General features: G+C 44.9%; 1 protein-coding gene across 2 annotated transcripts in view; it reads left to right on the forward strand.

The window, feature by feature from the left end:
* MAP2K6 (mitogen-activated protein kinase kinase 6) overlaps positions 1 to 27,254 on the forward strand; it is a 100,246-nt gene that overhangs the window by 56,695 nt on the left and 16,297 nt on the right. For both annotated transcript variants that reach the window (XM_066586232.1, XM_066586233.1), the window contains 6 exons: positions 1,064 to 1,112; positions 2,843 to 2,956; positions 3,732 to 3,851; positions 20,934 to 21,050; positions 21,441 to 21,492; positions 26,221 to 26,348. In XM_066586232.1, coding sequence (XP_066442329.1) covers positions 1,064 to 1,112; positions 2,843 to 2,956; positions 3,732 to 3,851; positions 20,934 to 21,050; positions 21,441 to 21,492; positions 26,221 to 26,348 — 580 coding nt within the window. The remainder of the gene's footprint in view (positions 1 to 1,063; positions 1,113 to 2,842; positions 2,957 to 3,731; positions 3,852 to 20,933; positions 21,051 to 21,440; positions 21,493 to 26,220; positions 26,349 to 27,254) is intronic.

Here is a 27,254-nt window from a genome sequence, read left to right on the forward strand (position 1 = left end):
TCAAAAGGGGCATAGCAGAGTAAATCAAAAGGGAGCCGGTCCATATGAGGTATGTATAGGGGAAGTAATGGTTAATGTTCTTTAATTACTTATGCATGTGTTATGTGGTTTGTAATTAGGTATGTGGGTATTTATATGTGTCTCATTGTATGTTTGACTGGGCTTGAGAAAGGTTTCAGTGGAGACCGAAACGTCGCCAGTCTGACTTTTATGGAGGAATAAAAGTTTTTCTATCTTTATAAAAAATCATCAGCTGCTGCCTGGTCACTTTACAAATACGAAAATTGGGGTTATTCACTTTAGAAAAAAGACGACTGAGGGGCGACCTAATAACTGTGTATAGATATATCAGGGGTCAGTACAGAGATCTCTCCCATCATCTGTTTATACCCAGGACTGTAACAAGGGGGCGCTCTAATAACTATGTACAGGTATATCAGGGGACAATACAGAGCTCTCTCCCATCATCTATTTATACCCAGGACTGTAACAAGGGGGCGCTCCGGCTGGAGAGAAGTCTTTTTTTCTTTTTTTGTCCTAACATACTATGTAATTTCACATCAGCTTGAGCCACAGGTCGCAGACCACTGAGCTATATTATTAATGGTGCATTCTCATGGGCAAGAATATCATGCGTGTTCTGTGTTGCAAGAAACATGACAATGCAGCCATTATTTATAATGGGTGTATCTTCATGGCAGATTTATTTTCCTCTTGCAGAGATGTTGTGAGATGTAAAAATCGTAGCATGATCTATTTTAGTGCCAGGCTCACACTAGAATAGAACATGCAGATGCACGGTCTCCGACACATCCCCGGCCACACGGAGGGAGTACCCATCTGCTGTGCCATGTGAGTTGTGCCTGGGAACGTCAGGTGCGATGCACTCTTGCTCGTGTGAACGCACGCTAATATCAGTCAGAGTGATAATTGGCTCAGCCATGTTGGATTTCTTACCCTATTGTTTCTTTCTTGTTTTTTCCATACAAACGAACTGTAGCGCCTGCTCTGCCGCACCGCGTACCAATATGTAATGCTGCCATCTTTTGTTTCATCCTGTTAGGCCACCACGTGACTTGGACTCAAAAGCATGCATCCTGATTGGAGAAAAGGTAGATGGTTTTTATATGTAATTTTCCCTTCTCCCAGTTTTTATAAAGGGATGAAATTTACATAAAACGTGATTCACTTTGTAGGCGCCAAAGTTGGCCGCTTTTACATCTGCGCTGGAGGCTCCGTTCTTAGGCCGGGCACAAAATGCCAGTCGAAAAACCTCTGAATGCAGCACTTTTTCGGCTAGTAAAATGCTGGAGAGCTGAGCCCAAACCAAACTGACCCCATTATATTCAATATAGGACATGCCATCACTTTATGATCGTTAGGGGTCTGTCCTCTAGTGCTGTTGCAGTCCCTTTGCTGTTTTTCTCCTGAGTGGCTGGCCATGGGGTAAAATAGTGATGGGGACGCAACTGTACAGCAACCCTGCGGTTCCTCATTCTCGGATTGGAGTGCGTCTCAGAGGTCGTAAAGTCTTGGCATATTCCAACGATATGCCTTTTAAAAGGAATAGCCTACTAGTTGATCTAGGGATTATTCTGACTGCCATTATGGAGTCGGGAAGGATTTTTTTTTCCCCCTCCCAAATGGGTTAAATTGGCTTCTGCCTCATTGGCTTTTTTTCCCTTCCGCTGGATCAACAATGTGCAGTGGGGGACAATGGCTGACCCTCTGCTGTGGTGGCCTCTTCTCACCCCATGTGAGAAGGACATTGCCGTTTGGCTTTTGGTGTCTTCACCCCCCTCGTTGCTGGTGAGGATTCAGTATGTGGCTCAGATAGGTGAAGGGAGATATTGCAGATGGCAGTCCGCTGCTGAATGCTGCAGAAGGGGCATTTTAAATTCTGGTCAGAATTGACTGCGGCATTTAAAGGGTCAACAGCTGCGTTCAGCGGGAGTGCTAATCGCAGCTGTTACCGGCGGGAGTCGGCTGTAAGAAACAGCCGGCACCCGCATTGTATGGAGTAGGATGGACCGCTGATTCTCCTCCACACGAATCTTGAACCTCCATGATGTAACTACGTCATGGAGCATTAAGGGGTTAATGTTACATGGGACCGATAACCAGGCTTGTACGCTGTTCGCTCTTAATCCCGTTCGCTCTTAATCCCGTCTGTCGACTAAAGGAAACCTGCTGAGTTTACAGGAGCTTGGCAGCGGAGCGTGGTAGAAACTTTTCAAAGTTTGTAGCGAATGAAGTGTTCTTTATTTTAAGTCTGATTCCAGGTACCGGTCACTTCAGATATGCTCATGACCTAAGAATGGAACATTGTGTTCCTGGTAGAGCAGTTATCCCAGGAGCTGCCAAAACACATGCAATCCCCCTAATGGGCAGAACTTTGTGACGGAAGAGAGTGCTCTGACGTAAAGTACAGCGTTCTCCATTGGGCCATAAGAAGCCAAAGTAGAAGTGGCTGCAGTAAAGTTTTATGGGCTGCCAGAGACAGGTGTCCGAAGAAACATTTGCCCTGGCGAGGCTGAGACATGCACAGCTCAAGTCCCCTTCCTTCTGGCTCTGCTAGAAGTAGGTAATTAAGGCCATTCCAGGAGCTGCGTGCGATGACGCCGTGTGCCAGGAGCTTTCTAATTACGCAGCACATTCTCAGCTGGCCTGAAAGGGAAGGAGGTGCCATCCGAATGGGAATGACCCTTTTGGCAACTCTCCAGGCCATATAATCACATCAGCACTGCTGTTTGTGCACATACGGCACTTTTATTATAGTCGCAGTAATTGTATAATGGCCAGTTAGTGATTGAGAATGTTTTCCTTTCTGTTCTGTGCTTAGAACTTTGAAGTAAAAGCGGATGACTTATTACCAATAGAAGAACTGGGTCGAGGAGCCTATGGAGTGGTGGAGAAGATGCGCCATGTGCCGAGTGAGCAGATAATGGCAGTGAAGGTAAGGGGCACATCTGATTTGTTTGCATTCCATTTGTGAACCCCAAGCTATTTTTACATGTAACAGGTTTCTATGTATCGTCTCCGATGGCATTATGCTCTCCGATGAATCAAGAATTTACACTCACAGGGAACTGAAATAGTCAATTTCTCATTGCCAAAAAATACCCGAGCTTCTGGATTTGGGGAAGCCCTTGATATAAATAATGACATCACAGGGATTCCCTGAAGGCCAATAAACTCACCCGGCCATGAGAGGTCTAAGCCGATTGCCTCTGCTGTACCTTCTCACTATTGGCTGCTGCCCTTCTGCACCCCTCCATGCCTCTGGCTTCATAACTAATTACATAACTTTCTGATGTGGCCCGTTCCATCCAGTGTCGTATCTCCATAGTAATGCAACATAGCTGCCGTTTCTGGCACAGGATGCCGCGTCACTGTTGTTGGACTGTCACCGAGACCTTGTGTACAGAGCACAGGGCGCTAAATGTACTACCAATTGTGCATTCATCAAGGGTGCGGTCTCATGGGACGATCTGCCGGGCATAGGTGCCCGACGGGTTGTCCTAGGTATAATTGTCCGTGTGCATCCGGCCCGCCCGCTTCCATTTACAGTAAGCAGGCAGTCATTCATAAGTGACCACTGCGGGATCCCGCATGTGGAATCCGACCCATCCGTGGACATGAGGCCTTCGCCAACTACTTTATCTCTTGCCACTTAACAGTTTTGGTGCGCCAAACTTTTTTTGACTTTAAATTTGTTCTCTTCTTTTCAGCGCATCAGGGCTACCGTGAACAGCCAGGAACAAAAGCGACTTCTGATGGACCTCGATATATCTATGCGCACTGTCGACTGTGACTTCACTGTCACGTTTTATGGAGCCTTATTTAGAGAGGTATTTCTCTGCATTTGAGCATTTAGAGGGGTTGTCCATTAGTTACAATATGCTGCCGTTCATGCAGATGAAAGGTGGAAGAGGGCGGGGCCACTGGCAGAAGGTGGAGCCTAACTGTGCACTGTTCAGAACTGTGTAGCATTATGCTACATCCCCTGCTTGTTTCCCAGCCCCCTTGCTGTATTCACCCATCATAATGGTGCTTGTAGACGGAATGGTTATCGTTCAAACAAGCGAAAGGGAACATTAATCGTTCTGCGAGTCAATGACTAAGGGTTGAACGAAAATAGTTTGCTTTTCGTCCATTTTAGGCAGGCTTAAAAATCATTGTTGGCTCGTTAGTGTATTGTTCAGTTTACAAAGTGCTCGTTCCGTCCCTCTCAGTTATACAGCGAAGGTGAACGATTCTTGTTTGAACGAGCCCACAATGTGTCTGCCTGTAGAAACAAATGAGAATCATCTTGATTCGGGTGGAATAACCCTAAGGCTGGGTTCACACTGGGCGGATTCCTGGCGGAAATCTCGCGGTTTGGCCGCAGCGAAAAACCGCGAGATTTCTGCCGGCAGAAGCGCTGCTTCAAAACCCGTGGCACTTAGCCGCGGGTTTTAAAGCGGCCTGGCCGCTCGCTCTTCCACTGCGGACGACGCTCCCATAGAGGAGAGCGCTGCCGCCGCAGAAGGAGAAAAAAAAATGAACATGCTGTGCCCGGCAAATCCGCGCCGCAGCATCGGCTTCTGCCAGCTTTGCTGCTGCGGATTCACTGTCCCGTGTGGACGAGATTTCTGGGAAATCTCGTTCACATGGCTGGCTAATCCCGGGATTAGCGTCCGCAGGCGGATTTGCCGCGGCGAAATTCCGGACGGAATTTCCGCAGCAAATCCGCCCCATGTGAACCCAGCCTAAGACTGGCCGATACATGGATGGCAAACATTTTGTGACATTCCTGGACAAGCCCTTTAAGGACCTACATTTCTCTGCGGCATTTTTTTTAACCTGAGCAGTTCTAGCCATGACTGTTAATTTAATACTGGTAATTAATTGAAAGTCATATGATAAAAAAAAAAATTTGAATTCTTTTGGGAGGAGCTTTTTCCTGCAGATATGTAATGTCCTGTATTTTACACCAGCTGCCTCCAGGAGTGGGGAAGGAAGCTGATATGTGCTCTTAACCATTTTTCTACCTAACAGCAAAATTTGCTGTCAATTTTTAAGCTATTTCTACTGTTGGTTTGAAAAAAAAAACCTGAATATCTACTATACAACTGCTCTTATGTAAAAGAGTATAACTACTGTAATACTGCCTCCTATGTACAAGAATATAACTACTATAATACTGCTCCCTATGTACAAGAATATAACTACTATAATACTGCCCCCTATGTACAAGAATATAACTACTATAATACTGCCCCCTATGTACAAGAATATAACGACTATAATACTGCCCCCTATGTACAAGAACATAACTACTATAATACTACCTCCTATGTACCAGAATATAAGTACTGTAATACCGCCCCCTATGTACAAGAATATAAGTACTATAATACTGCCCCCTATGTACAAGAATATAACGACTATAATACTGCCCCCTATGTACAAGAATATAACGACTATAATACTGCCTCCTATGTACAAGAATATAACGACTATAATACTGCCCCCTATGTACAAGAATATAACGACTATAATACTGCCCCCTATGTACAAGAATATAACTACTATAATACTGTCCCCTATGTACAAGAATATAACTACTATAATACTGCCTCCTATGTACAAGAATATAACTACTATAATACTGCCCCCTATGTACAAGTATATAACTACTATAATACTGCCCCCTATGTACAAGAATATAACTTCAATAATACTGCCTCCTATTTACTACAATACAACTACTATAATACTGCTCCCATGTACAAGAATATAACTACTATAATACTGCCCCTATGTACAAGAATATAACTACTATAATACTGCCCCCTATGTACAAGAATATAACTACTATAATACTGCCCCCTATGTACAAGAATATAACTTCAATAATACTGCCTCCTATTTACTACAATACAACTACTATAATACTGCTCCCATGTACAAGAATATAACTACTATAATACTGCCCCTATGTACAAGAATATAACTACTATAATACTGCCTCCTATGTACTAGAATATAACTACTATAATACTGCCCCCTATGTACAAGAATATAACTACTATAATACTGCCCTCTATGTACAAGAATATAACTACTATAATACTGCCCTCTATGTACAAGAATATAACTACTATAATACTGCCCTCTATGTACAAGAATATACTATAATACTGCCCTCTATGTACAAGAATATACTATAATACTGCCCCCCCTATGTACAAGAATATAACTACTATAATACTGCCCTCTATGTACAAGAATATAACTACTATAATACTGCCCTCTATGTACAAGAATATAACTACTATAATACTGCCCTCTATGTACAAGAATATACTATAATACTGCCCCCCCTATGTACAAGAATATAACTACTATAATACTGCCCTCTATGTACAAGAATATAACTACTATAATACTGCCCCCTATGTACAAGAATATAACTACTATAATACTGCCCCCTATGTACAAGAATATAACTACTATAATACTGCCCCCTATGTACAAGAATATAACTACTATAATACTGCCCTCTATGTACAAGAATATAACTACTATAATACTGCCCTCTATGTACAAGAATATACTATAATACTGCCCCCCCTATACAAGAATATACTATAATACTGCCCTCTATGTACAAGAATATAACTACTATAATACTGCCCTCTATGTACAAGAGTATAACTACTATAATACTGCCCTCTATGTACAAGAATATACTATAATACTGCCCCCCCTATGTACAAGAATATAACTACTATAATACTGCCCTCTATGTACAAGAATATAACTACTATAATACTGCCCCCTATGTACAAGAATATAACTACTATAATACTGCCCCCTATGTACAAGAATATAACTACTATAATACTGCCCCCTATGTACAAGAATATAACTACTATAATACTGCCCCCTATGTACAAGAATATAACTACTATAATACTGCCCCCTATGTACAAGAATATAACTACTATAATACTGCCCCCTATGAACAAGAATATAACTACTATAATACTGCCCCCTATGAACAAGAATATAACTACTATAATACTGCCCCCTATGTACAAGAATATAAATACTATAATACTGCCCCCTATGTACAAGAATATGTTTGCAAGAATATTAATCTGAATTAGCTTGACCATGTTTATATTTGGTTGTACCGCATGAATAACCCATGTGCGCATATTGACATGTAAAGTTGCTGGTTGGTAATTATTCTTTAAGGCCCATTTACACTTAAAGACACTCTTTCAAATGATTGAAAGATTGACAGTTTTAGTGATCGTTTTGCATAAAGTGTTAATGGACACTAATGTCCATTAGCACTTTATTCGCTTCATTTGCGCGTAAAGGGGCCTCCTGAAGCTATTTACAGAGAACAGCATGTGGTCTGAGCTCTGCACACAGCTCTATTGTTCTTGCAGGGGCAGCAGATAACAATGTAATCTCCGACTGCCGTGCAGAACACAGCGTGCGGTCCCTGTTGGCTGTCTCCGGGTGAACGATGGATTTTAAGCTCCTTAGAAGAGTGAACAATAGCAGAGTCTACACGCAACGATAATCGCTCACATGCCATCGTTTGAACAAATTTTGAGTAATAATCGTTGCGAGTAAATGGGCCTTTACCTTTGTGTAATGTGTCATCTTGGTAGTTTTTTTAATTACAAAAACGATTTCCAACATAACTTAAAAAACGGAAAATTCCACCTGAAGCCTGAACTATGCTTTTATGGGGCAAAGTGTTACAGTGCACACTACCGTACAGTCACTAACTTGGGACCTGAGAAATTGGAGAGTGACATTAACCCTTTCACAGTTCAGAATAATCTAATATATGTCCTAATAATTCTGGAATAGTGTGGACAACAGTTCTTTAAAGGGGTACTAGTAATTATTAGGAAATTACAGTACCAGTGTTTTCTGGTAGTGCAATGTGCCACGTAGCTGTGCTACATGCACGTCTCACACACACACACACACAGCTCTGCTACATGCACGTCACACACACACAGCTCTGCTACATGCACGTCACACACACACAGCTCTGCTACATGCACGTCACACACACACAGCTCTGCTACATGCACGTCACACACAGCTCTGCTACATGCACGTCACACACACACAGCTCTGCTGCATGCACGTCACACACACACACAGCTCTGCTGCATGCACGTCACACACACACAGCTCTGCTGCATGCACGTCACACACACACAGCTCTGCTGCATGCACGTCACACACACACAGCTCTGCTGCATGCACGTCACACACACACAGCTCTGCTGCATATATTTCATCTCATATAGCAAGGATCACAACCTGCACAGCAGAGTCTTGCACACACCGATCACATGAAGATGACATCATCACAGGTCCTGTAAGCACACATCTGGTGTCAGGCTCTGTAAGTTTTTAATAAAGTGAAGGACCTGTGGTGACGTTGTTGTCATGTGATCAGGGACGGAGCTCAGAGTCCCAGTGACTGATCCCATGAGGGTGGTATCATGTAACCCACACAGTTACTCACTTACAGTCAGGTGCTTGTTAGTATTCCATAGCAACTGAGGCTGTGGGAGTTTGTAGGGGATGTAGTCCGCCTTTAACCTGCACAGGGATGAAGGACTTGTGGTGATTTCAGCGACGTGATCAGGGGCAGAGCATGTAATTCACTCATGACACAGATCCCATGTGAATGATCACATGACACTGACATCACAGGTCCTTTAAGCTCTGCATGTTTTACGTTTTATGACCTTTGATGTCACTGTTATGTGATCAGGGGCGGGACATGTAACTGACTCACGGACGGACAGGTCGTCGTTAGTATTTTGATTCTTATTTTAGCTCGTTATGCCCAAGATGGGGATTCTGACCAACAGTTGAAAGCTCAGAGCGCTTTGCTCAGTGTTGTTTCTGTATCTCTTATTAAGGGGAACGGAAGTTATGGAAACTGCTTAGCACTTCTTCGCTTCAAAGAGGGCTACAGAAACAGCGCTGTGCCAAATGCTCACCTCTTTCCATGGGCATTGACTGGGTGGCCGGTAGCCATGGCTGCAGTTTCCCATCTCGGTTATGAAAAGCTAAGATACGAATACCCCTTTAACCTTGTCGAGGGTTAATTTGTTCAAACAGACTGGTCAGTTATGTTGTCGGTTCCAAATTGACCTAAGCAGGAGGAGCGCTCCTTTGAGAGTCAAAGTACTGACCATACACGGTATATGGTGAAGTAATGAACTCTAAGTCTTTATTGGCATAGTCTCAGTCTTTATAGAAGATCGCCCACGCAGGGATGCGACCTCTGGTAATACAGGGAATAACCTTGTGATTTCCATACATCTTACAAAAACCTTGTGACTTAATCATTCAATAAACTTTGACATTTAGGCTTGATATATGACTTTTAAGAAATAGCTGATTTCACATGACTTTTAGACAACATATTAATTTTAGACAGAAAGAGCCGACAACTTCTTTTGCGGTTAGGCCCTGTCTTGCTACATCCCGAGACATCTGTCCTTAGAACTTCCTGATTCCAATAGGTCAGACGTAGACCTTCAGTGTAGGCAGAAACCCACAAAAACAGTCATGACTTCTGTTACACATACAATATATTGCAATACATACATTTTGCTAAAATGGATTGATAAGCATATATTCTCATTTTTGATTAGCGACATATATTAATTTCTTTACAGCCCCTCTTGGCCCTTATCATTCCCCCATTTTGGACATCAGGAAGACACACGCAGGGTCCAGTTCTATTTTGAAAAGTCATAGTCGAGGTAGGTCCTATTGGTCGACTAGCCCATATAAGGCGTCTCTAGTATGATGTTACAATACTAGTAGCGTGCATAGGTACGCACGGCAGGGGATTCCCTAATCTTCACCCACACCAATGTCCCTCCTGGAGTTAGTTCTAGTGGTGAACACGTCCAGGTCGCGTTACCCTGACCCTACACTACCTAGTGACAAGACTGGAAGGAATCGCCGTATGTTCTGCCTTCATCCAGCAGGGGTCGGCCTACACAGGGGCTGTAAAGGCTTTTGCCGTACATTTGTTCACACAAGAGATTATGACTTTGATTACTATATATATACACAACAGCATGACAATTATCTGTAATATACTTTGTAGGATTCCCATGAACCATCCTCCCAGACCAGAAAACCCATTTGCAGGGTTAAGAAAATTAAACCATCCCTGGTCTTTATCCTGTTTTATGCTAGTAGCTATTTTACCCAAGGTATTGATCTTTTGGTGAATGGATTCTGAGTGATCAGAGAGGTTGAAATAACACATCCCCTCAAATTCCTCACATCCGTGGTTTACTGCGAGCAACAGGTAATCTATGGCGGCTCTATTTTGTAAAGCTGCTTTCCTGACTCCTTGTATGTCTAGTAGGAGGAGGTCCAAGGCCTGTGATGTAGCATTCAGGCCCTTTACCATATCGCATGCTAATCCATTGATTACTCTTGTGTTATATTGTGCCAACCCGGGAACACCCACAATACTGACTGCCAGTGCCGTATGTTCTGAGTAGCTAAGTAGAGTGGGTGGTCCTTCACAGTTGCTATCCAGTCCTTCTACCTCCCTCTTTTGTCTGTTGGTGAGTTGTGGGATGCTAGGTTTTTGGTACATTAGTATACTTAATCTAGCTAGGGAGCAGGGACCTCCGGTCAGGTTAGCTGGAATATATGTGTAAGTCAGGTTACCGCAGGACAGGACCCAGCCTAATGGTAATTTGACGTGCCTAAAATGGCTGGGGCTTCGGACTGTGTGGTTGCAAAGCATAGGAGTATGTACCTTTCTACATTGCTCGACTGTGCGATTACAGAGTCTCTGGGAATCACTAGTCACCCTGGTTCTCTGCGCACAGCCTCCCATATGTTCTTTATTACACGTGAAGTTATAGCATACCTCAGCCGGAGCGACATTTCTGACCCGGAAACGAGTCATATTAGACCAAAGTGTATGTTCGACCGCATCACAGTGGGGACAATATTCATATACATTAAGAAAGGTATTTTCCTGAATAACATTGCTTTCCTCCACATCACTATCGTTATGCACTATTGAATATATATCGCGAAGTGTCTTTATTGGAGTGGGGATAGACAGTAAGCAAGTCCGTAAAATATCTTCCCCACTCCGAAGGTTGGGCATGCACATGTGGGAAATATTCAGTACGTCTTTTGCAAAGTATTCCCACATGTTGGGGTGTCCTTCCGCCCAAACAGTCCATCTTCTTCTTACATCGACAGTTGATGAAGAATTGTCCCGAAAAGAGAGTAGTCCAAGAAAACAAAGGGTAAATAATACACCTATCCAGACTATCAATGCTGGTGTCCAGATTGCCATCCTCCTCCCCCACCCTGGGTTGGGCTTACTCTCCACCCCCCTCGTGGTGCTGAGGCGTTGGAACTTTCTTGCAGTGTGAGGCATGGATCCAAGTGGGTCTGCCTTCTAGCTTGACCGAGGTGGGAGTGGTTAACAGCACTTGGTATGGTCCGTCAAAGCGAGGTTCCAAAGTCTTTCTGACGTGTCTCTTTACCACCACCCAATCTCCGGGATTCAGAGAGTGGGATCCTTCCAAACTATCAGGGTCTGAAATAGAAGAGAAGACTAGGTCGTGCGTTATTTTTAGCTTTTGGCATAAATCCTGCACAAAGGAAGTAACTTTATCATGACCCAGGGATAGAGCTTGGGGGTGATACAGTCCTAACCTGGGCACGGAGCCAAAGAGAATCTCATAAGGAGACAGTCCTGTTTTCCTATTTGGCGTGGTTCGTACTGAGTAGAGGGCCAGAGGTAGGCACTCGGGCCAAGGTTTTCCTGTTTCAACCATGGCTTTCTGTATCTTAAGTTTGAGGGTGCCATTGAGCCTTTCTACTTTTCCGGAGCTCTGCGGATGATAGGGGGTGTGAAAGGCCTGCTCTACTCCTAAGGCGGACATGACTTCCTTCATTACCTCACCAGTGAAGTGAGTACCACGGTCGCTCTCAATGGTCTCTGGTACCCCAAATCTGCACACTAACTCTGACACAAGTTTCTTTGCAGTGGCCTGGGCAGTGGCCTTCGTGACCGGGTAGGCCTCAGCCCACCCAGAAAAGAGGTCAATGCATACCAGGACATACTCATACCTTCCTGATCTGGGCAGCTGGATGTAATCTATCTGTAGTCTCTGGAAGGGGTACAAAGGTCGCGGAGTGCACTTCCGAGGGGTCTTTACTACTTGACCGGGGTTGTGTAGTGCACAGATTTCACAAGCCTTGACGTATGCCTTTGCCATCCTGTCAAATCCCGGAGCGTACCACATTTTCTCCACCAGGGCTACCATGGCATTACGAGAAGCATGCACCTTTCCATGAGCCAAAAGGGCCATACTAGGATAGGCAGCCGCAGGTAAACACATACGGAAACCCATCATCCAACCTTCATTTCCTTTTACTGCCCCTGCACTTGCCCAGCGCTCCTGCTCTTGCCCTGAGGGGAGTAGGTCCACCTCCTTCTGTGGTGGGACAGAGAGGGTCTGGTCCTTGGCAGGGGGATCAGGATCCTCCTCCGCTGGGCAGGACCTGGTCTGAACTCTGCACACGGGTGCCCTCCAGTCCAGCAGGGCTGCAGCCTTAGCTGCTCCGTCTGCCTTCTCGTTGCCTCTGCTTTCCAAGGAGTCCCCTTGGGTGTGTGCCTTTACCTTTATTATGGCTACCTGCTTCGGGAGCATGATAGCTGACATTAAACTACTTACTGCCTCACCATTCTTTATCGGTCTGCCTTGAGCTGTTAGGAAGCTCCGCGCGCGCCAAATCGGCCCATAGTCATGCGCAACGCCAAACGCGTACCTGGAGTCCGTGTAGATATTAGCAGTGACTCCCCGGGCTAACTTGCAGGCCTCGGTCAGAGCGCACAGCTCCGCTTCCTGTGCTGACATATGTGGGGGCATGGCGCGGCCTATCAGTACTTCATTCATTGATACTACAGCAAACCCTGTCACAAATCTGCCCATCTCATTCTGGTATCGTGATCCATCCACAAACATTTCAAGGTGGGGGTTCAGGAGAGGCTTATCTGTGACATGAGCAAATCCAGCTGTCTCCTGCTCCATCAGAGCAGCACAGTCATGCTGGTGCTCGGTGTCAAAAGCTTCCTCTTCGCCTAGGGAATTGACAAAAAGTTGATCCCCTGTGCTTACTCCCCCTTTTGAATCAGTGTCACCTAATGGCAGTAAGGTGGCCGGATTCAAAGTTGTGCAACGTTGAAATGAGACATTGGATGAAGAGTGTACTGCAAGTTCCATTTTAACCTGTCTAGCAAGAGACAGATGTTTACGGCTCACCTGTGTCAGAATTCCATGTACGTCATGGGGCGTGAGGACCACAAGAGGGTAGTCTAGGACCACCTCAGAAGCTTTCTCAAGTAGTGCTTGTACAGCCAGAACTGCTCTTACACAGGAGGGTGAACCCCTGGCTACTGCATCAAGATGTGCACTGTAGTATGCTACAGGGCGCTTTTTGTCACCATGCTCTTGTGTGAGGACGGCAGTAGCATGTCCCGCCATCTCAGTCACGAACATCTGGAAGGGTTTATCATAGTCTGGCAGACCCAGTGCTGGAGCACTGGTAATCTGTATTTTCAGCTGATGGAAAGCTGACTCGGCTTCCGGAGACAAAGCAAATGGCTTGGAACTCAGGCAGTCGTACAGAGGCTGCATGGTCATGGAGGCAGAGCGAATCCATGGCCGACAATATGAAACTAACCCCAGAAATGTCCGCAACTGAGCATGGGAGGTAGGGAGTGGCATGTCCTCCACCACCTTGGTACGTTCTGGCGTGAGGTGTTTTGTACCAGGACCTAGGCAGTGACCAAGAAACACAACATGAGATTTGCAAAACTGTAATTTGTCTTTACTGGCTTTACACCCGCTGTCTGCAAGAAAACAAAGGAGGCTGAGTGAAGCCGCAACACAGGTGGGTCTGTCCGGTGCACAGAGTAGGAGATCATCAACATACTGAAGCAGGGCCACACCTGGTGGGACCGTCCATGCATCAAGTACAAGCCTCATACATCGGGTGAATTGATTTGGGCTGTTTTGTGCCCCTTGTGGTAGAACAGTCCAACAGTACTGTTTTCCTCGGAATGTGAAGGCAAACAGGTACTGGCAATCGGGGTGGATCGGGACGGACATAAATGCATTGGCTAAATCGATCAGAGTGTACCAACAGGTTCCGGATGGTATGGTGGACAACAGAGTGTAAGGGTTGGGGACCAAAGGTGTCTCTAGGATGGTCACCTTATTGATTTCTCTTAGATCGTGAACCATCCGGTAGGTATCAGGTTCGCCTTTCTTCCCTTTCTTTTTAACTGGGAAGAGTGGCGTGTTAGCGGGTGAGACGCAAGGTTTTAAAGCATTCAAGGCACATAACTCTGTAATAGTGGAGGCTATTGCGTCTTCCTGTGCTATGGCTAGGGGATACTGGCGAATCATGGGGGCTTTTTCCCCATCTTTGAGATATACCATGACTGGGGGTACGTGGAGATGGCCCAAGTCTGTCTTCCCTTTTGCCCATAGGGTCTCTGGCACTGCTGAGAGAACCTGTGTATCTTCTGGGGTCAACACATATACAGTACAAGAAGGAGGCGGAGTGACCAAGTCTGCTGCCATGAGACAGAATTCTTGGTGGTCGGCCGCAGAGGTACTGACATGAGCCTCACCGGAAGGATGGAGCTGAATACAGCACCCCAGGGGTCCCATCACATCGGTTCCCATGATGCAATCCCCAGCGGGTGACACCAGGAAGCGAGTGAGGACTCGTGACCCTTGAAAAGAGACTTCTATGGGCTCGGTCTCACGCATGGGTGTTGGTTCACCGGACACTCCAACGGCTATGGCTATGGAGTCTGAGAGGGGAATACTAAGGTCATTGACTTGTGAGGTACTGACACATGATTTAGTGGCCCCTGTGTCAATTAAAAAGGGCACCTCCTTCCCCTGGATTTTTAGAGGCTGAAAAATTTGTGGCCCACGTGCGTCAGTAACTATAAGGGACACGGGGGAAGGAGTGCCAGACCTTCATTGGTAATTGGTATACCCGTTATTTCCCTGTGGGCGGGATGATGTGGTATTGGCCGTACTTCCCTGTTGCCCCCTTTCGTCTGACGTGTTCTGTCTAGGGCGTTTAGGGGCTCTACAATTACGGGCCAAGTGTCCAGTCTTCCCGCAGTTATAACACTTACGGGTCTCCCGCCTGGGGTCGTTAAGTCGGACTGTGTCCCCCTCCATGGTGTAATGTTTAACCATAACACCCTTTGCGTGGTCTTCTGTATCCATGACAAATCCTACAGCTTTCTTATATAGATCACGCGGTCTGGCCTGTCGCCAATCGGGGGTACATGCTTTAACGCGTTCAGACAGGCGCTTATCTATTCCTTGCATAAAGGCTTCACAAAAAGCAGCATTACGTATTGCTTTTGGACAGTCATATAAACCCAGATCTCTGCCAACTTCCTCTAAACGGCCAAAGTAACATTCAATAGACTCGCCCTTGTTCTGTCTACACTGGGTTAGGGCTGTACGTCTCTCTTGGGCTTTGTCCTTAAACCAGGCTTTAACCTTGTCAACATATTGAGTACCACTAAGTAATGTCTGGGGGTCATCTGGGCGATCTTCAAGACCACAAAATTGAGCAATACTATTGTAAAGGCCCAGAGGACATTTTACATTCATAAGACATTCCATATCTGTCCAAGTGGAAGAGTAGTTTTTCTGTATGACTTCCAACTTTCTATGGAAAGCTGCTGGCTCTGTCTGGGGATCGGGCAGTTGCTGACACAGTGCCATCTGGTCTGTGGCGCTCCAGGGTCGCCATGTAGTGACTGTAGACCCGGGAGTTGGTCTATGTGCGTCCGTAGGTCTGTCATTAGAAGACGATGGTCTGTCAGTGTCCTCTTGTCTGACCGTGCCCAATGGTGGACTCGGTCTGTTTGTTTCTCTATAATGGGTAGTGGAGGTTGTAACTGGGAACAAGGGAATCGGTTGTCTATACTGATCCCTGCGACGTGGAGTCCCACATACTGTACAGAGTTCTTTAAAACAGGCATTCTGTTGACCACAACGTGGACAATCCCAAGCCGGACCTCTATTTACTTCAGGGCCCGGGGATCCTGATTGAGGGCTGTAGGGAGGTGTATCCATCTGGGCAGTAGCCTGTGGATACGTAGGAGGCAAGGGTGGCAAATTGGGATACAGAGAATTAAAGGGATTATTTGGAGACATTGGTGGAACGGCCGGGACGACAGGAGAGACTAATGGAACCGTAGGGGTTTCCATGGGAACGTCTATTGGTGGCCGGGGCATAGGACAATAAACTAAAATGCCCTCGCCTTGGGACTCGGAGTCCCAGTGTTCGTCTTTTGCTGTTTTAGAGCAGTCCAGAATAGCCTTCATGCCTTTTTCCAAACCCTTTTTTCTTATTTCCTTTCTATGCTTATCCTCATATTGTGACCAAAATTCATAATTGAATGTTCCCGCCTTCTTAAGGCCTATACGTTTGTAAACTTTATAGGCTTGTCTGCAAATGTCCTCCCCTTCTCTATCTTTAATTATCTCAATAGGAGTCTGATATATCTTAGATTGTTCAGACCCCATCTTGACCACTTCCAACTATTCTTCACTAAGTATACAGGACGTATATTTCACACAGTAAACTAAGATAATCACTGAGACTATCTGGGAACACACAGTTCCCTGTCCCGGAATAGATTTACAGAACTAAAACGTGGTCAACTTCAAACACTAGGATTCAGGGGAGACCAGACTTCGCCTCTTAGGGAACTTTTAGTAATATTATAACAGATCCAGAGTAACAATATGACTGCCAGAAATGAGACTATAACAATAACAATTATTTCAATCTCCAATACAGACAACATGACTCTTTAAGTCCCAATGAGTGAGTTCTTCCGTCTAGGACAGTTAAATGAACTTATTCACTCTAAAATATGGACGGGGCAGAAAATATAGGAAACAGGCAACAACATACCTCTAGTCCGTTAGAGACACAGATCAAAAGAATCCAGACTGTATAATAGTAAGATAAGCTCTTACCTGTACACCGGTGTTTTAGTCTGGGGTCTCCGAATCCAGTATCCACGTCAACGGGCCAGGAGTTTGTTTCAGTCTACTGGTTGCGATGTCCCGTAAAGGTAAGCCCCGCCCCCTAGTTGGACGCCAAGAACTGTCGAGGGTTAATTTGTTCAAACAGACTGGTCAGTTATGTTGTCGGTTCCAAATTGACCTAAGCAGGAGGAGCGCTCCTTTGAGAGTCAAAGTACTGACCATACACGGTATATGGTGAAGTAATGAACTCTAAGTCTTTATTGGCATAGTCTCAGTCTTTATAGAAGATCGCCCACGCAGGGATGCGACCTCTGGTAATACAGGGAATAACCTTGTGATTTCCATACATCTTACAAAAACCTTGTGACTTAATCATTCAATAAACTTTGACATTTAGGCTTGATATATGACTTTTAAGAAATAGCTGATTTCACATGACTTTTAGACAACATATTAATTTTAGACAGAAAGAGCCGACAACTTCTTTTGCGGTTAGGCCCTGTCTTGCTACATCCCGAGACATCTGTCCTTAGAACTTCCTGATTCCAATAGGTCAGACGTAGACCTTCAGTGTAGGCAGAAACCCACAAAAACAGTCATGACTTCTGTTACACATACAATATATTGCAATACATACATTTTGCTAAAATGGATTGATAAGCATATATTCTCATTTTTGATTAGCGACATATATTAATTTCTTTACAGCCCCTCTTGGCCCTTATCAACCTCTTAAAGACCAGACATTTTTTCAATTCTCATTTTCTTTCTTCTTCTCATCACTGCTTCCTGACAGAAGGCCTTGTTTTTGCGGCACGAGTTGTATTTTTAATGGTATTATTTAATGTACTATGCAATACATGAAAAAACTTTTATCTACTGATTTTGCAGGGTTGAAATTGTAAACAGAAAACTGCCATTTGGGGGGGGGGGGGGGGATCTTGGGTTTACGGCATTGTCAGTGCAGTAAAAGGGCATGTTAATGTTATTCTGCAGGTCAGTAGTATTACGGTGATGCCCAGTTTCTCTAGTTTTTATTTCGGCAATGAGGTGGTGCCGAACGGATCCCGTTGACTATAATGGGCTACATCCGGTTTCCACAATGCTTGATGCACTATTTGGTCTCGGATTATATGTTGTGTCTCTGCTGGAGGCTCCGAACAGACATGATTGTGGCCTGAGGCTGCTTTGCCATAATCTGTACCCCCCCTGTTTGTACCAAACTTCAATCTCATACAGCAGGATTCTGTTGTGATCCAAGTCCAGTTAATTAAAACAAGAGGAAATCCGGCCATCGTGGCTGTAATATGGGTGTTTAAACCCCCTTACAATCGCATTAAAATTGGAAAAACCCCGATGTGGCCCGACGCGCTGGAGAGTGGACTATATATTGGTTATTTTTTTAACTAAGCTTTTTTTAAACTTAAAGGTAATAAAGGTTTAAAAAAAACAACCTTTTGCCATATTTATAATCTAAATAATAAAACCTCAAAACATATTTTGTGTCGCTGCGTCTATGAAAGTCTGATCTATCAAAGTAATGCATTATTTACCCGGCACGGTGAACGTTGTAAAAAGAGAAAATGCCAGAATTGCATTTTTTTTTCTTTTGGGTCAACCCATTTCTAAGAAAAAATGCAATAAAAAGCAATTAAAAAGTTGTATGTACTCCTAAATGACACCAATAGAATCTACCGGACGTCCCGCAAACCATGAACTCTCGCACAACTGTGTCAACGGAAAAATAAAGTTTTGGCTGTCAGAAAATTTTATATCTTTGGAAAAAATAAAAGTAGTACAGCAAAAAAAAAAAAAAAAAACCCCAAAACTATGTAACTATGGTATCGTACTAGTCGTACAGACCCATAGGATAGTCATCGGGTCTTTTTTGTTGCAGTGTGTGCGCCGTAGAAACAAGATGCCCCGAAAGATCGCTGATTTTAGTTTTCTTTCCATTTCACTCCACTTAGAATTTTTTAAAAGGTTTTTCAGTGCATTATAAGGTTTTTTAAATGCCACTGGGCATAAGTGTACGTCTTGGCTGCGGAGTACTTGACGCAACAGGATGTACACTTACGCCCTGTGGATAGCGTGGGATCTCGCACTATCTGGCAGCGAGAGTCGGCTGTCACCCACCTCTGCTGTTAACCCCTTACACGCAGAGATCCACGTAGAGCGTGCTCCCTCTGGGACGTCATCGGTGCCCCGCGATGCAATTGTGGAGGGCTGACTGGTTGCCATGGCAACGGGAGGCCAGCTACAGGCGTCCTGGTTTGCCATTGCCTATCATTAGAGATGAGCGAACCTACTCGGACACGCCCCTTTTTCGCCCGAGCGCCGCGATTTTCGAGTACTTCCGTACTTGGGTGAAAAGATTCGGGGGGCGCCGTGGGTGAGTGGGGGGGTTGCAGCGGGGAGTGGGGGGGAGAGGGAGAGAGCTCCCCCCTGTTCCCCGCTGCTACCCCCCACTCTGCCACGCCCCCTCCCCCCCGGCGCCCCCCGAAATCTTTTCACCCGAGTACGGAAGTACTCGAAAATCGCGGTGCTCGATCGAGTATATTCGCTCATCTCTACCTATGATCGCTATTACTAGCGATAAGGCATTGCAGCTCAAAAGTCCTGCAATGCATTATCTTAGCGATCATAGCTGTTATGGTACAAATCCCCTACAGGAGCCCCCGGGTGGGAGAGCAGCCACCTATATGCCTTCCATTACACCTCCAGCAGGAGATCACACCCTTCCAACAAATGAGATCCTTTCCTCTGTCCTTGACTCTCACACCTCATTGTATGATCTCCCGGCTCGACTTTCGTCAATCTGTAAATTCCGTATTGCTGACCCCAATGAAAGGACTCGAACTCTGTTTCTATCAGTGATGCCAACGTGGATATCACTAGTAGAACTACAGCCATTGGAAGTAGAATAACTCCATGAGGTACAGTTCCGTCCTGGAGGTTTGGGGTTTGTATGGAGGGGAATCGAGAGTTTGATGCTGCTCCATACAATGCAGCTGCTGGCTGTTTCTTAGATCTGACCGTGGCTGTTAACCCTTTAGATGCCACAGATTAAAATTTGCGGGTTACGATGGGCCCCATGCGGTGAGATCATAGGGTGCCGTATGGTTGCCACAGCAGCTGGGAGCCTTCTGTAATCCCCAAGGGCTTCCATTGCAGATTGTCTATTAAATCATGCCCGTGGCGTGGCTTGTCAGATTGCGGTATAATGTAGTTCTATGGTATTGCATCATACTGCAGGACTGATCAAAGCATCGCAAGTTCTTGTCTCCCATAAGGGCTAAAAAAAAAAATTTGAAAAATATGTAGAAATCGGTTTAAAAAAAGTTTTATTAATTTTTTTTTTTTAAATCCTTTTGCCATATATACACTAAAAAAAATCTAAATACCCCCCCGAAAACATATTTGGTATCACTACATCCATTAAAGTCCGATCTGTCAAAATAACACATAACAGATTTTCAGTACGTTATATATCACCATTGAAAAATACAACTCGTCCCGCAAAAAACAACAAGCCCTCATGCAGCGACGTCTATGGATAAATAAGAATTATGATTTTTTTTTTTTTTAAGTTGGGAAGAAAAATCGGAAATTAAAAAAAAAAAAGAGGACCTTTTCCTTAAAGGGTTAATGTTATGGTTGATTGGTGAATTGCAACATATTCATAAGCACAATACTCGAAGAAACATTCAGCTATCTCCCATATATGCAGAGGCCAGCTGACCTCCCAGTATGTCTTGTGTTTCTCATACGCTCTCTTCTTGCCGGCAGGGCGATGTTTGGATCTGCATGGAACTTATGGACACATCACTGGACAAATTCTACAAGAATGTGATAGACAAAGGCTTGACAATCCCAGAAGATATCCTGGGCAAAATAGCAGTTTCTGTAAGTAGCCCGATGCACTTGTCACAAAGTAATCCATCTGTTTTTGTGGTTCCCCATGGGCAAGCAGCAAGAGGGTCAGCGGGGTATCGGCATAAGTCCTATTCATGAGTTTCAAAATTGGGGCCCAAAAACTTAGTAAAAAGTCAATTTGTAACCCCAAATCTCCCATGCCTTGTGGCGACACATGCCGTCTCACTGCCTCCATGGCTACAGCACTGACATGAGCCACCCATCTTGGTGCTTCTGATTGGCCAGGAGTAATGCATGCCATTTTACATATGATAGCCCTCTAGGTGCCATTGTTTAGCTTTGCTAGTGACTCCGTTACGCCCCGTTATTTAAAGCGGTCTGCACTTTATTTATTCTTACGTTTTTTGTTTCTCTGTACAGATTGTTAGAGCATTAGAACATCTACATAGTAAACTCTCTGTAATCCATAGAGGTAAGTCACTTCCCAGGTATGTCATGTTTACTGCATTGACTGGAAATGTCCACTTGCTTGATGTCATCGCGGAGGGCCGACGGGTTGCCACGGCCAGTGGTTATTGTGAGTGACGATGCATTGCAGTACAGAAGTACTGCATGCATTATCAATCAGTCAGTGTAGATCGCGGCGTGGTAAGGGTTCATAGAAGGAGCACGCTCCCTTTGTGACCTCATCGGACTCCCGCCGGACGGCTGACTGGTTGCCATGGCAACAGGACGCCAGCTACAGGCGTCCTGCTTTGCCATTGCCTATGATCGCTTTTACAAGTGATAAGGCATTGCTTTATCATAGCGTTTATAGTACAAGTTCCCTACAGGGATAAAAAAAAAAAAAAAAAAAAGTGTAAACAAAAACTGCTAAAAAATGTAAACCCTACCCCCACCCTTTTTTGTGCTTTTCCCCATATTAGTATAAAAAAATTTAAAATCCCACATATTTGGTATCGTCGTATTTATAACAACTCGCACAATAAATGAAACACACTTTTTATCCTGCATGGCAAAAGCGTAAAAAAAAACAAAAACATAAAAAGTGAGGCAAGTTGCGTATTTTTTTCATTTTGCTCCCAAAAAATGCAATGGAAGTGATCAGAAAAGCTGTATGTACCCCCAAAATTATACCCATAAAAACTGCAGCTTATTGTGCAAAAAAGCAGCCCTCACAAAGCTCCGTCCATGGAAAACCCAAAAAAAAGTTATAGGACTTTGAATGCAGCGATTTAGGACAAAAAAAATTATTTCCAAAAAGGGGTTTTATTGTGGAAAAGTAGAAAAACAAAAAAAAAAAAATATTTTGGTATAGTAGTAATCGTACCCACCTGCAGAAAAAATATGTGGTTTAGGCCGCCTGCAGACGAGGATTCTCGCTGCGGGACCCAACCCGAGCGCCTGCAGAGAGCGGCACGTACTCGTCCGCAGCTCCGGCTGTTTGATATGCCGGCTTGCTGGGCAGCTGGCGCATGCGCAGACCGGAGCCGGCGGCCGGGCAGTGAGCCCCGCACAGAAATAGAACATGCCGCGGTTTGATTGCCGCACGAGATTTTGCGCGGCCAAAACGCGGCCGCGTGCATAGGATTGCGTTTGTCAACGCAGTCCTATGCAGGCTTCCAGCGGCGGAAATCCTGCCGTGGAATTTCCGCCCGTCGGCAGGCGGCCTTAAAAACAAAAAAAAAACAATGGCTGAATTGATGCGTTTTTTCTCCCTGCCATCATAAAAAAAAAAAATAACAGTTTTACCATATAGTCTAAACCAAGGGTCCCCAACTCCAGTCCTCAAGGACCACCAACAGGTCATGTTCAGGATATCCTATGGTAAGAACACCTGTGGCAATGTCTGAGGCAGTGACAATAATTACATCACCTGTGCAACACTGAGGACATCCTGAAAACATGACCTGTTGGTGGTCCCTGAGGACTGTAATTGGGGAACACTGGTCTAGGCACCCAGAAATGGCACCAATAAAAACAACAGTTCGCCACGCAAAAAAACAAGCCCTTATACGGCCGCGTCGACAGAAAAAAAAACCAAAAAAACTAGCTTTTGAAAAGAGGAGATGAAAATCCCTCAAAAATCGTTGCGTCCTTATGGCCAAAATAGGCCGTGGCCTTAAGGGGTTAAAGGAGTATCCTGCTGAATGGATCATGCAGTCCACTGTGGACACGCTCAGTATATTGTGGACGTGGGCTAGTAAGTCCATCCCAATCTTCCTTCTACATGGTCAATATAATTGTGGTTGTTTTCTGTCCTCCATCTGTACGCTCACTTCCCTGGGTATGGGGGGGGGGGGCACAAGAACATAAACTTTGCAAACTTGAATGGTTTTTACCATGAGTAGCCACAATTTATTGTCCTCTATCTTTGCATCAGAGCCGTGCCGCTGCTATGTCTGTATACTGTATGTTGAGCGAGAAAACAAGTATTACGAGTGTTCTGCCAAGATTAGTTTATCCCTTATCCACTGGGATGAAGATAACTAGCTGATTGCAGCAAGAGAAGGATCCGGCTAAAATCACAGCTTTATTGAGACATATTAACCCTTTCCAATCCAATTTGTATCGTGGTTTTCCTAGGGGGCTTACTCTTTTTCTGCCATTATACAACGGCGCTATCTGCTGGCTAAAGCCAGTACTGCATGAGGTGACACGTTGGATAGGCTCCGACAGTGGAGAGGCTGGTAATATACAGTAAGAGAACCCCAACGGATGTCTTCCAACATCAGAGCTGTACAGCCTTAACCCCTTAAGTGGCACGCCCGGAAACTTTCCGGGACGAGCTCCACTGCTCATAGCGATACAGCCCGGAAGATTTCCGGGCTAAGTATCACTATGGGAGCTGCAGAGCACAATGCCACAAGCTGTGATAGTGTGCTCTGCCTGCACAGTCCCACACAGAGCAGTGCAAGGGCTTTGAAAAACCAGCAGAAGATATTGCCGATATGCCGGCAACCTCCTGCTTTGTTTACAGGTTGCCATAGAGACCATCGGCTTGTCAGAAGCAAGCCGATGGTCTCTGTGGCAGGGAGAGCTGGTTGTTAGCTGTCAGAGGACAGCTAGGTACCAGCTCTTACAGCAGAGATCAGAGAAAACCTCCGATCTCTGCTGTGTTAACTCTTTACATGCTGCAGTCTATGTGACTGCAGCATGTAAAGGGCTGTCACTGCAGCATGTAAAGGGCTGTCACCATCAGACCCCCGGAATGTGATCAGGGGTCCTGATGGGTCCCTGTGGAAGTCCCCTAAAGGGACAAAAAAAAATTTTTTTAAAAAAAGGAAAAAAATTATAAAAAAAAATAATAAAAACACTTGTCTCCCTTTACTTTGTAAAAAAATCAAAAATATAATCACACGTGGTATCCATGCGTCGTAATGACCCAGAAAAGGAAGTTAATACATTATTTAACCCCTTAATGACATGGCCCCTTTTTTTCTTTTTTACCCATTTCTTTTTTTCCTCCCCCCTGTTTAAAAAAATCACAACTTGTCCCACAAAAAGCAAAGCCCTTATATGGCCGTGTCAATGGAAAAATGAAAAAGTTATGGCTCTTGAGACGCAACTGCAAAATTAGTTGAAATTCAATGATTAGACCATTTTAAAAAAACCTGCCCTGGTGGGCACGACAGGGTGGTAGGAAACCCGCCACTCAAGGGGTTAAATCATAATGTCTTCAATGGTCAGACAGTGGATTGGAAAGGGTTAAAAGGACATACAATGGTGCAACTGTCCGGCGTGTTTCAAGCCTTTACAGCAGTTCTTAGATGCTGGATGCCTTTTCTGCTGTCTTCTGCTATTGGTCCCGCTCACTTCTGTGCGTCCTGCTGGTGCCCTGGTCCATCTTCCCTGTATAACTAGCTGATTGGTGCAGATCCAAACATTGGGGTCCCCGCTGATCCTTTCTAAGCATAAAAATGGGAATCCCCCTAATTTGTAGATAACCATTTTCGGGTGGTTTTTACACCTGCACCCAGGGTTCCGCTTTCCTACTCCGTTCGGAACTGAATAGCAGAGAACCCTGGTCATGAACTATAATGGGGTCCGTTCGGTTTCCGCTCAGCTGCAGCACTTTTTCTTCCGGTATTTTGTGACGGAACCTCCGACCGGAAGTTGCAATGCCGATGTGAAACAGTCCTTAGGGTTAATGCACAAGGGCGGATTTGGATTGCGGAAGGAATTCGGAGTGAAAGACTGCCTCCAGATTCTGGAGCCAATACCGCCCATAGCATGCTATGGTAAAAAGATTCTTCATGCACACGAGCGGAAAACCAATTGCGGTTTCTGCTCGCAGATGAAAAATCGCAGCATGCTCCATTTTCCTGTGATGTCCGCATGGACGGCTTCCATTAAAGTCAACGGAAGCTGTTCGACTCTCGGGCCAGTCCACAATTGACTTTGCTGTCGGGCTGCGGATTCCGCGGGAAAAGCAGAGGGCTAAAAAAAAAATCTGTACTGTGCATGACTAATGGTGAGCCGTGCGAACCATCGGCAGTACAGAGGAACATTCAAGAATGCAGGTATGCGCGGACGCCGCTGCTGCCGGGGACGGCTCTGCCATGTGCAGGCGGCCCAACTTATAGAAGTTTCTGTTTTGGGGCATGGGAACATCCCATCGTAGCAAAAATCTGTGCATCTATGTTGTTTAAGGCGTCCTTCACAAGTAAATAATCTCCTATGAAGGAAAGTCCATAACTACGTAGGGAATAGATTAGCGATGCGGACGCATGCAGTACAGGCCCAGGGTGCAGCGCTACAGCTGTGTAGTAGTAGGAGAAGCTTTTAGAGGCGAGCTGCCAGATACATAGAGGATTGGAAAGATCACATTTTTTTCTTATAACTTATTTTCTATAAGTGGTGTTAGCGCCTGGCGCTTGCATCGGCCATACTATGTCCCCATGACAGTGTTCGCCGCCTGAGATGCCCTTGCTCAGCCTTCTTATAAGGATTTACTGTGGATCCAGATCGTTGTGGATACATACATATTTGCTTCTATGCCAGCCAGTTGGAGCTTGAACATTGAGAGAGCTTTGGATCCACATTATGTCCTTATGGCAAGCCTGAATGAGGCTGGAGCCTAACCAGGAAGCGTTGTCATGAGGACATTGGGGTACAGCAGCTTTTAGGGCTATAACCCTGATCCATACATGAACACTGCTCTCATTTTGCAGAAATAATATATATATTTTTTTTGCAGATGTGAAACCCTCCAATGTTCTCATCAACAAGCAGGGCCAGGTGAAGATGTGCGATTTTGGAATCAGTGGATATTTGGTGGACTCTGTAGCCAAAACAATGGATGCTGGTTGCAAACCCTATATGGCGGTAAGTGTGGCGAGCATGTAAAGATGTTAAGGGGACATTAACTTTTCAGACAACGTATGTTGTATACTTTTTTGTTGTTGTTTTACTGCTGTAAATGAAGTTTGAAGTGCAGCCGCTCTGCAATCCACTGCTTGTCATTAGGCATTAAGCTTCTCTAGCAACTAGGACAGAAGGATGTTTCTTAGCTGTGGCGGAGGGACTGTTTTCACAAGCTCAGCTCCCCTGCAGTCAGTGTGTACACAGTCTCTGCCTTTTCTGATGTTTTATTTACCTAACCTGTTATGCTCTTTTTTTTTTTCTTTCTGCTGTATGAAAAGCAGCACAATTCTTATTGGATTGATATCATCACGCTCAAGATAATTCTTAATGACATTGGCTGTATGTTTGGGGTTGTTATCCTACTGCAGAATAAATTTCTAGTTTTGAATAAAATTCTTAGACCGGCTGCACATGAGCGTATTTTTGCTGTGGATGTCTGCACCGCGGATCCGTTAATACTGTCCATAGCATGCTATGGGAAATTGATTCTTCCTGCAGACGAGCGGGATTCAATGGCGTTTTTTGCTCACGGAGGTAAAATCGCAGCATGCCCCATTTTTGTGTGGATGGCTTCCATTAAAGTTAATAGACGTCGTTGAACTCGCGGCCCTTCCGCAATCGGGCGTGCGTACCCGCGTCCTTGCCTAGCAACTGCATGGAAAAAACAAACATTTGGAAAAGAAGAACGCAATGCGGCTCTGCCGTGTGCAGGCGGCCTTAGTTTGTAGAAGTGTTAGGCAGGTGTGAAAAAAAATCTTGCAAAGTACTGTAAATAAAACATTAGGAGAGGCGGAGATTGCTTACACACTGGCTGCAGATCTGAGAGCGGTCTGAGTGCAGGGAAGATGTAATATAAATTTCATTAAA

The sequence above is a fragment of the Eleutherodactylus coqui genome, chromosome 13, assembly GCF_035609145.1.
Source record: "Eleutherodactylus coqui strain aEleCoq1 chromosome 13, aEleCoq1.hap1, whole genome shotgun sequence".
Taxonomy (NCBI): domain Eukaryota; kingdom Metazoa; phylum Chordata; class Amphibia; order Anura; family Eleutherodactylidae; genus Eleutherodactylus; species Eleutherodactylus coqui.